This window comes from Stigmatopora nigra, chromosome 14 (assembly GCF_051989575.1).
Source record: "Stigmatopora nigra isolate UIUO_SnigA chromosome 14, RoL_Snig_1.1, whole genome shotgun sequence".
NCBI lineage: Eukaryota > Metazoa > Chordata > Actinopteri > Syngnathiformes > Syngnathidae > Stigmatopora > Stigmatopora nigra.
In genome coordinates, this window is record NC_135521.1 from 11504248 (window position 1) to 11515168 (window position 10921).

General features: G+C 38.4%; 1 protein-coding gene across 2 annotated transcripts; it reads right to left on the bottom strand.

Moving 5' to 3' along the window:
- Positions 1-10441, bottom strand: rps6kal (ribosomal protein S6 kinase a, like). Of its 2 annotated transcripts, none has more exons than XM_077733511.1 (22): positions 10138-10441; positions 8080-8139; positions 7872-7988; positions 7714-7795; positions 7561-7641; positions 7324-7403; positions 6756-6862; positions 6529-6566; positions 6098-6240; positions 5894-5964; positions 5556-5644; positions 5289-5353; positions 4588-4690; positions 4318-4460; positions 3603-3722; positions 2861-2950; positions 2601-2759; positions 2367-2528; positions 2198-2274; positions 1996-2113; positions 1714-1854; positions 1-1426 (listed from the first exon to the last, which is right to left on the bottom strand). In XM_077733511.1, exons 1-22 carry the CDS (start codon positions 10363-10365, stop codon positions 1298-1300), a joined length of 2403 nt encoding a protein of 800 aa, XP_077589637.1. In that variant the 5' UTR covers positions 10366-10441; the 3' UTR covers positions 1-1297. The 2 variants fall into 2 exon arrangements, with proteins under 2 accessions (XP_077589637.1, XP_077589638.1); XM_077733512.1 differs by having other exon boundaries at positions 4318-4442; positions 10138-10440.
- Between the last annotated feature and the right edge of the window lie 480 nt (positions 10442-10921).

Below are 10921 nucleotides of genomic sequence, written 5' to 3' on the forward strand. Positions count from 1 at the left end.
TGCATGTCAATAATGATCTTTAATGCCAATATATACATAACTTGAAAGAAAAATAGAATCTTAAAAATCAAATAAAATAAATACAATATGATACAATTTTCACAATGTTTTTTTTTAAAGAGATATCTATGGATTTTTCTTTTTTTATTATTCAGCCTCTCTGGTTTGAATGAGTGCATTTCATTCCTGTCAGAGAATTCCCAAAAGCTCCCACACATGCTCTTCATCTATAGAATATTCACTGTACATTAAGATATTATGTACAATCATTTGCGAATGAACTCGGTACACACGGACAAAACTAAAAAAAAAAAAAAAAAGTATATGCACTATATGATCCTATTTTTTTCTTTCCATCCAGAAAGGTTTATTTTTAAATCTAGTGCTGATATTTTGCACGCTATTCACTTTTCATCACCGAAGCATTAAAGAAAAAAAATAATAAAGAAAACCGATGCAGTAACAGCCTCATAAATGGGTCACTGTATTAGTTTAATCCAGGCGTACCAAATAAATTAGCAAGTAATATATGTCTGTGTGCAATTCAGAACTTCTGTCATATTTACCACAATGTATCATCACATTCATTTCAAGACATTTTGTCCCTCCACAGCGTCTTTAGACCACTTTTGATACGTACATGGTTAGCATCACAAACATAAAGTAAAGGTTAAGGAAATACAGCATCTGTCCACACATGCATTTTTACTGCCAAAAGTGCTTGAAGATGATTTTTATCATTGGGATTCATCACTACCTCAAAAAAATAATCACATTGATTCTTGTCGGCTTTGAATATGGAAACTATGTGACTCTCCTTTACTAGTTATCATCTTTCTAGCACTCTCATACCTTTTTATGTCATAATAGTGGAGAAAAGAAGAGTGTAAACTCAATCAAGGAAGGAGAAAGAACTGGGAAGGGTGGTAGAAGAGAGATGAAGAGCAGTGGGAGGCCTGGGGTGGGCACAGTTTACCGAAGCAGCTTTATATCAGCCAATCACAGTGAAGTAGAACGTCAGCTGGTGCATTTCTTCCCGGGGAAGAAAGAATGAAAGGCGAGGAGGGCAAGTGCATATGAAAGTTGTGGAAATAAATACAGGTCTGTCTCCAACAGTAACAGATGCAATTGTCTGGTCTTGCTTTTGAGTTGATCTTTGTCAAGTGGGCATGTGCATGGAGCCGCCTGTCTTGGTTTGGTTAAATAAATACATTAAAATGGGAGACTGTTGAATTGAATGATTGAGGTCTGTATGGTACCATGGGGTCCTTGTGTAGGTGTGTGTGTGTGTGTGTTTCTACATATCCGTTGAGGTGAGTTTCTTCATGCTGCGTCGTTGGGCTAAACTGGATGCAGCTACGGGTTCGAGAACGGGCTGCTGGCTTGTCTTCTGGCTCAGCGCTGAATAAGTGGCAGCCATAGCTCCCTAGAGCAAGGAAAGGAGGCTAAAATTGAACTAACTCATCTAATATTTGTTTTATGGAGTCACAATTTACAGTGGGAATGTACATTTTTATAGAAAACAAATACTACTATACATGTATTGTACGGTCTATTGCAGATGATATTAATCATTAGATCCCCTATTCAATTTTCCTGTCCCTAGGTTCCATCTAAAGGTACAGTACACAAATTAGGTGGAACTGTAAGCATCAAACGATTTAAATCCAATTTTTGACTGTGATAAGTAAAGACATTGCAAAGACCACTCACCTTGACGAGGTGCGGTGCATCATGGCGCGTAAGCTGGAAGTGTGGCAGTGAATCTCTGCAAGAAATCCAGGAATGCTTTAGAACCTGCTCTGCTGTGTATCGCTGGTGAGGATCCACATGGAGCATGTGGGACAATAGGTCCTGCAAAATGTAAAACAATTGGTATGTTTTCCTTCACAACGAGCTTGTATTTGTTGCATGTTATTAATTTTGGACACACCACATAAGATACTAACAGGTAAAAATATTTACAAATGTGGATGCCAATTTAGACTCATTTACCTTTGAGCTGTCTGATACTGAATCCCAGTTACCACCTGTCAAAGAAAACTTGCCAGAGCCTATTCGAAGAAGAATCTCCTCTGGTGTGTCATTTGGGCCATTTGCAAATGGGGTATACCTTAAACACAAAAGAATAAAAATGACCAACTTGCTCAAAATGTAAAGTTAAAAGCACAATTGCCATGTCCTGTTTTAGTCTTACCCAGCTAACATCGTATATAGCAGAACCCCTAGACTCCATATATCACAAGCTGCGTCATAACCTTGCCGCATTAGTACCTGAATATGAAGACATTTGAAAAAGACAGTCTAAGATATAAATAACTGACTTCATCATGCATGTATTATCATTTTTATAAGTAATGGTTCACCTCTGGTGCCACAAAGTTGGCGGTATAACAAGGTGTAAGGAGTAGGCCATTGCCTCCTCGAAGTTGCTTTGCAAAACCAAAGTCACAGATCCTGATTGAGTCTGGATTTCCAGAGTCATCCATATACAGGATGTTGCTGGGCTTCAGGTCTCGATGTACTACCTGACAAAAGATGATGTAAACATATTGGACCATTGCACTTCCTAATGTGCTTCTGTGGATGCATGTCCTCACCCCTTGGCAATGGAGGTAGTCAACTGTCTTGGTGATGGTGTAAAGCACAGCACTGGCTTCTCGCTCTGAGAAGAACTTCTGCCTGAGGATCTTGTCTAGAAGTTCTCCCCCTTTCATCAGCTCCGTCACCAGGTAAACATACCTGCCCTCGTCATATACCTGAAACATTTACATGCAACAATTGTCTGTCAGCACATTTGACAAAGTATTCCACACTTAATAAAATAACGAAACGCCATCCAAACAAACACTGTACTTACATCCTTTAGCGTAATGATGTTGGGATGCTGGCCGTATCGCATCAGGATCTCAATCTCCTCGGAAGGGTCCCTCTTACTTTTGTCTATAATCTGTGATATTAAGAAACAAATTGCTTGCATCATGTATACGTTTTTGACCAATGCTTTTCAGTTGTTGCGTAAAACTGACATGAACGGCTGTACTGCCCTCTACTGGAAATCCACATTGCTAAACATATTTTCAAAACCGAGAACTATGAAAGCAACTAGTTTTGCATGTATATGCTACATAGGCAGATACAGTTGAATATCAGTGTAATATATTATATCGCGGGCAAAAATATCTGTAATGACAGTGGGATTTAGAAAAATCATACTTTTGTACAGCAAAATGTTAACTTAATAAAAACTGTGCCTAGTTTTCCTTCACTGCTCAGCTAGTTTAATTTTCTAATTATTTTGTGACCTTTGAAGGGTTTTCTTTAACAGCCAAAATGTGTTGATGGGGAATTGGTTAAGCACATTGCCGAATAAAATAACACAGATTTGAGTCTGAAGGGGGTTAATTACTAGCTCTAGCTGTCAATATGCCACATGCTTACTACGGTCATGCACTTTAGCACTACACTGCTGTGAAACATGACAGGTGCCAAATCAAACTGTGGTATTATTGAAAACATGTGCCAATATGTGTAGCAATGTGGAAGTGAGTTTTTTTTCAACTAAAAAAGCATTTTAACATTCATTGGCAGAAACTAGTCACCTTCACAGCATAGTCCACGGCAGAGACTCTGTGAACACAGCGTTTACAAATTGAGTAGGAGCCAACTCCAATGTCCTCCTGCAGTTCGTAGAGATCCAAAAATTTGGATCCCCCATGCATCTAAAAGGAGGACAGAAAAAAACACAATTTCTTAGAAAACATGAAGTTACTACTTTTTTGAGAGAGTACATAAGCTGCCTATATATGAAAATATATCTGTGAGCAAACTGTTCTGCACTGTGACAAAACAGTGATTCTAATTAATCATATAACCTCCCACACAGAGTACAGTGCTTCAGCAGTGTCATGTAAACTCAAAAGGAGTTGTCATAAATAGAGCAATGTTTGTTTGCAGGTTTAACATTAAACTCTTAAAATAATATGGTAAATTTTGTTTTAGGATGTCAACAGGAATCGGTGTTTGCAATTTATTGGTAGAATGTTTGCTGATGATCGAAGTTCATTCTGTGGATGAAATTTTGCATAATAATTTAGGATTGTTTTTAAAGGAATATGAATGATGGATAGTCAAAGAATAATTCAGTTAGGAGGCATGAGTGACAAATTATGATGCCAAACATAAAAAAAAATGAATTGGGAGTAACGTGATCAATGTATGCCTTTAATTAAATGTTATGTAATTTTATGGATAGGTTGATTTGGGTAGTGCATCTGCACACACACACATACGCAAGAAGGGAATGAGTAAGTTTACCTGTACTATTGGGAGTATACTGAGAAGCGGGGAACTCTTGTTTTCATCCATTGGCGTTGGAGCAACAAAACTGAAGCCTTTGAAGAGCTGGTGGGCATTTGCACTGGGGGGGATACCTGGGGAGTCTAAACCAAACAGCGATGCTGTATAATACAAGACGACGAATACACAACCACCCAATAAATTATGTAGTGACAGGTATGCCCACACAGCAGGATCCTTTTCAAGCTTACAAGCTTGAAGCGAGAAGGAGTGTATAGGAATACTTACCCTTCGGCGTCTTTGCAGTGAACTCTGGGTCGAAACAGAATGTGTCGTCTGGTTTACCAGCCGCGGGCTTGAATGGGGGTTGCAACTCTCTCCTGTATAGCTTCTAAGAAATGACATATTTTAGTATTTTAAGTATTAGGGATCAAAACATACCACTGGTGGCATCTAATCTGTAAACAATGTGTCAGAAAAGTTACAGTACTAGTGTCACAATACCATATTTGTGTGTCTAAATAATCACATTTTCTGGGATTTCAGACAGGTTAATCCAGTTTTTTTTTTATATTGGACTAAATTATCAAGACATCCCCAAGGGCTCAGACAAACAGCAGTTGCCATTAAAATGTTACAAAGAACGAGCGTGTTAGACAAATCCCGGACCTTTTTTTGATATATTATGAGAGGTAGAAAGGGCAGACTGCTCTTTAAAGAAGCCATTCCTTTTTTTCCACTACCATGATGCACAGCCAATAGAGGTCTGCTGGCTGATGAACACTCACGCGGTGCTATTAGTGCACACAGCCAGAACTGGCCATCTGCCTAGATGCGCACATACAGGGTTGGCAAAGCCAAAGTCCTGGGCAAACTGAACATTTGTGAGGTGTGAATCTTCAGCAGAAGCCATAGTTACATGTGTGTTTGTGTGGGTGGGAAATTAAAAGTGAACGTTCGTGTGTGTGTGTGTGTGTGTGTGTGCCTACATTCCAGTCGATGGTGGAGAAAAAAGCATGACGTTTGATTTCTTCCACACCGTCGGATCCAGCCCCTGAAGACAATGATCAAATAATTTCAATTAAACTGGCACGGTCAGGTTGTATCGCGAAAGGGGATCAACACTTTTACACGTTTTTTTTTTTATTCTCTGTGTATGCAGAATGCATTTGAAGGAACTGCCATGCAGTCAACAGGTTCATGTTTGAAAACATTCAGGTTACAGGTGATTCACCAGTAACTGGATTAGTACTTGCCTAGTCTGTTCGTGGGGTTTCGCTTGAACAGCATCCTTAGCAAACTCTGGGCTTCCAGACTAAGGAACTGAGGCATTCCTAGCTTTGCTCTAGAATGGAAGAAATAGAAGAAGGGAAATTATGCACCATAATGCAACTGGTCAATGAAACCTGTAGCTATTTTTTGTCACCTAATTGCCTTATTTAAAGATTAAATAAACCATTATTGGGAAAAATAAATATATATAATATACAGACTTACATGTGTATATATACACAAAAAAACTATTATATTTATAGATATAGAAAGTCTATTTTTCGTGCACTGAAACAGTTAATTGTTCTATTTCACTACTCACTTGAGAATCATGTTCATAGTCTCATTGCGGTCTTTCCCTTGGAATGGTAACGTTCCTGTTAGCATCTCAAACTGCAAAAAAAAAAGGGAAAACAAAAGTAATACAATAACTATCTCCAGTAGTAGCAATTCTTATTAACCAGGTGCATGTTAATTAAGTTTAAAAGACTAAAAAGGTTTTACTTGAGCTAATATTCCCGCATACCATTAGTACACCCAGCGACCACCAGTCAGCACTCTGTGTGTGTCCTCTCCTATTGACCACCTCAGGGGCCATATACTCCACTGTACCACAGAAAGAATAAGCCTTCTTGTCAGCATCCACTGACTCCTTGCTCAGGCCAAAGTCTGTACACAATGACATCCGATTATGTGTCATCTGGGCAAACAAAAAAACATGACAGTCCCATCCAGAGGTTGTAGATCACATTAAAGTATTGTACATCTATCTTTTGAATATCTCCTTTCCAGTCATACTATGTTAAGCTGCTTAAAAACCAACAAACAAATGAATAAACCCTACATTATATTCTGAACATTTTTTAATAGAAAGAAATGTATATATTTTAACAAAATACAGATGGTTACTAAATTTGCAATAGAACATGTTACGTCTATTTATTGTAAAAAACATACCTGTTAACTTTACATGTCCAGCTTCGTCAAGCAAGATACTGAGGAGAAAGCACAACATTTTTGGTGATGGAAAGAATCATTAAGACAAAGAAAAATCCAATTAATAAATGAGATTTTTTTAAGGTCAGAGTTAATTAAAAAAAATAAGTGTTGGTGTGTGACACTTTGTGAAGGGTTTCAGGTAATGTTTAGGTGTGAAGATCAGAGAATAACGTGGTTTCTCTTACTTCTCTGGTTTGAGATCTCTGTAAACTATCCCCAAGTTGTGCAGGTGGTCAAGGGCAAGGGCCAGCTCTGCAAGGTAGAATTTCACATCTTCCTCTGTAAACATAACCTGTTAAGAACTGGACAGAATTACTCTCTGAACATTTCAAAGTGCAAAATATGTCAGAAAGTTTTGTTCCTGAGACAAGCTTTAAAAAAAGCTCATTCAAAACACACAACCACACATCACTTGTTTCATTAAAATAATGCCACAGAAAGCACTTGGTGAGGGCCACAAAGTGATATGCAATTAAGACTTAAAAAGCTGAAAGCACTTGTCGGAAATGCACTCATAATATAATTAAATGTGAACACAAAAGAGATGTCAATTGACAAGAGCTGATGTTTACAAAAAAACTTTAAACCATTAAATAATGACTTTACACCAGATTCAATTTTAACAATTGCTTTGTATTTGAATAACATTCATCTCTGGCTGTTAAAATAAACATGAGCTCTTGTTGCCTTTCAAACTAAAAAATAAATACAGATAGGACAAATTAGGCAAAGGGTAAAAGGACATGGGCTCACCTCTTTGGATAAACGAGTGAATACATCTCCACCCCTGAGAAAGTCCAGTATTAAATACAGTTTCCCTTCCGTCTGAAAGGCTGTAAATGCAAAGAAATGATGTAAACCACCATTACAATGTTAAACTATGATTTACAAAGAAGATGCTGGATGCTCATCCTGCTAAATTGCATCAACCTAAGCAAGACAATTAATACGTAATCAGTACCTGATGATATATGTTCTCAATTTTCTTACCGTAGTGCAACTTCACTATGAAGGGATGATTGACCTCCACTAAGATGTCTCTCTCCATCTTAGTGCGAACTCTGTCCCTGACTGGACATAAATACAGGAATGCCATTATAGATTAAAATGATCATTTTCATGGATTTTGTAAAGTCATCTTACCTTTCAATGATGCCTTTTTTAGAACTTTCATTGCATATAACTGACTGGCATCTGGACCCACAATTTTTCTTACCAGAAATACCTTATGAAGAAACAACAATTTAGTAAGATTAAAAAAAAAAGATAGAGATCGATTTGATTACTACTTTTGTCATCACCTTGCCAAAAGAGCCCTGGCCCAGAACTTTGAGGAGTTCAAACTGTGATGGATCTGCTTTCTCACAGCCTTCTTTCACATGGTGTGTGATAGGAATCTCCTTGTAGGTCCCTTCATCCTGCAAGCACATGCAGTGAAGTTAATAAATTGCAATCCTCACTTGTTGTATATACCACTATCTATGCATTAAAATCTCAAATGGGACTTACACAGTGTGTGTAACACTCTCCCTCCTCCATGGGCTCATCGATGATCTGATGTCCATTGACCTACAACCGCAAAAACAAATGACATCATAGAAGTCGGGGGAAAAAACAAGGCTCAAGGAAAGCTTGTGCATGCAAGCTTTCAGCTCAACAAGACTTCAGCTCCTGCACGCCCACGTTGTACAAATCAACAGATGAATATGATGAGTCACATGCAATAACAGCATTTTCAGCCTCATGCAGTTATGTTTGTTGACAAATAGAATGGAATCCATGCTTTAAAAGTGTATATTTAAACAGCAGCAAAGCAAAGAGACTGCACTAGGGTGGAGAAATATCTAATTCCTTAAGTATTTTTCCTAGCATTTAGCCTCTTAAAGATAATATCATCCTGATTCATGGTTTTAACAATGAGTTAATCAATTGTGATAGACAAAATGCAGTTCTGCCATGTAATAATAATAATGAACAATGCAAGTCAATGCAATGCAATGTGCATGCAAATGACATCAGTACCAATTGTCCTGGACTGCAGAGGTTTTCACATTCATATGATGAAATTTCTTTTACTGCATGATGTATTTAATCTGTGTGTATTTGTGTGTGCTGAATTCCATCAAGCCTCTGAAGAGAGGGGATGAGTCATAGCACTACGTAAGCCCACTCTCAGTGGGTGGAGCAACTGACATACACTCACTCACACCCACCCACAGAACTGAGGCCAACAAATCACTTTCCAATACGACTGAGTGACAGAAATCTGTAAGAGTATTAGCTTTGAAAATGCCAAAAACGCAAGAATTCCAACACAAGATCCAATTCCGTGAAATCATAACGTGTGACATGCGGGCTACATCTAAAGCCAGGACATCATTCACACATGCATCCTCACTCCCACCTCTGCTGCGGCTCATCACAGCTTGTAACAAGAGTGCAGCCTACACTTGCAGGATGGCAGGCCTTTTTTTTTCTATACTCAACAATTAATGCCCTAATGCTCTTTGAACATGGCTTTCTTTAAGTGACTTTAAAGTTCTGAAACTGATGCAAAGTGGATTAAAAGGCAACTCTAGTTTGAGTGGCTAATCTACATGTTTACTTCTGTGCTGTCAATGCACTGCTTGCAGGACTTGTGAAATTGGCGGAATTTGGAGTAAAATATGAACAAAAAACAATATGTCTGTAGTCGATAGAGATGTGCTGCATAATGAGACTGCAACAGACAAGTGTCAGGTGTTTTCATATCTGTGAGGCTGCATGTAACCACATAAATGCAATTTTACATTGACTACCATTGAGGGTGATTGATGCCAAATCCATTTGATTTGGGAGTACTGGCAGTGTCCATCCCATCAAAATGAATTACAGGTATTTTCGGGGAAACGGCAAAGTTAATTGAGCAGTACTATTTTACTGATGTTTAAAATGAATAACAGAACTAAGTATTGGCTTTGTTAAAACATGAAAACTATTATAATTTGCTTTCCCTTAGGGATAATAAATTTATATTCAACAGCATCACTTTTTAAATATTGACAGTGTTTACTGATGTATTATGAGATGTGTTGCAGACAACCCAGCCATTTGTATTAAATATGGAAATATAAACGTCTCGTGCTGCCTAGTAAAAAAAGAAAATGAATAAATAAATAAAAATCAGTGATGTTTAATCGATCATGGAGTTTAAAAAGTTCTCTGATCTCAGAGCTGTCACTAAACACACCAACTCTATGCTAATGTTTAGGCTACGCGCGCTAGGCTAGCAAAGCACCAAACTCCACATGAGAAGTAAAAATCACAACAAACCCTGCAAAAAAGCAAGGTGTAAATGTACAAGCGATTCCGACATGCTGATGTCCGGATCGTTTTGGAAGTGATAAAGACAGGCGATGGGAAAAAAAAATAAACATCTAATCAGCTGATAGCATTAGGTAGCGGTTAGCATGCATTGCAACGCGCTGCAAGTCGTGACGCGAATCGAACTAACCTTTCGCCGCTAAAGGATACCTAAAATCTGTGGGAAAAGCCAAAAGAATACAGAGCAACAATACACAAACCCACCTCACTACTGACGTTGTTGATCTCCATGTTGTGCCAGGATTCTTCTTTAAATCTAAGGCATCCTCGTCCACCTAGACCCCGACTCCAAAGTACATGTTCCCCCCACTTCAGAATCCTGGCTGATCTGCTCGATCGTTCGGTGTGGAGATGCGTGGATGACTGTGCTCCACGATCCGCGTGGTTTTTGGGTGTCGGTGCGCCAGTATTTGATGGCAGTGATTGGACCATGCGCTCTGCCACGGAACCGCTACCCTGCCATTGCTGCGAATATGGCGGCTACTGAGGCAACTGCATAGTAAATGAGTTTATTGACGTATTAGTGACGCAACTCAGGAAAGGATTTCCCCCTTCCCCACCAGAGCACCGCGTCTCAACATAGACAAGGACATGCTTAAAAAAGGCAATATATATTGGTAATCGATGCAAGAAAAATGATCTGATAACATCAGATTCTTGTTGTCATCATCACATGTCTCATATCCCAAAGCCGAATGGTCAAGCTTGACCATCTCTTGTCCTGGTGGAAATAAGAGGCTTAACCCTTGTGCTGTATTGCGGATCAAAAGTGACCCGCAAGGATGTTTAGCTGTAGTTTTATGTGTATGTTGTTATATTTACTCATATTTTAATACTATTTATATAAAAACCTGCAATTGAAATCATGTTTACATTTCTGCTTTTGTAATTTTCATTAGTTTCATCAGTATTACACTACTATTCTTTTCACAATAAAATTAAATTGTTGCAATTTTACAGAATATTCTTGTGTGCACGGCCTCCTCTT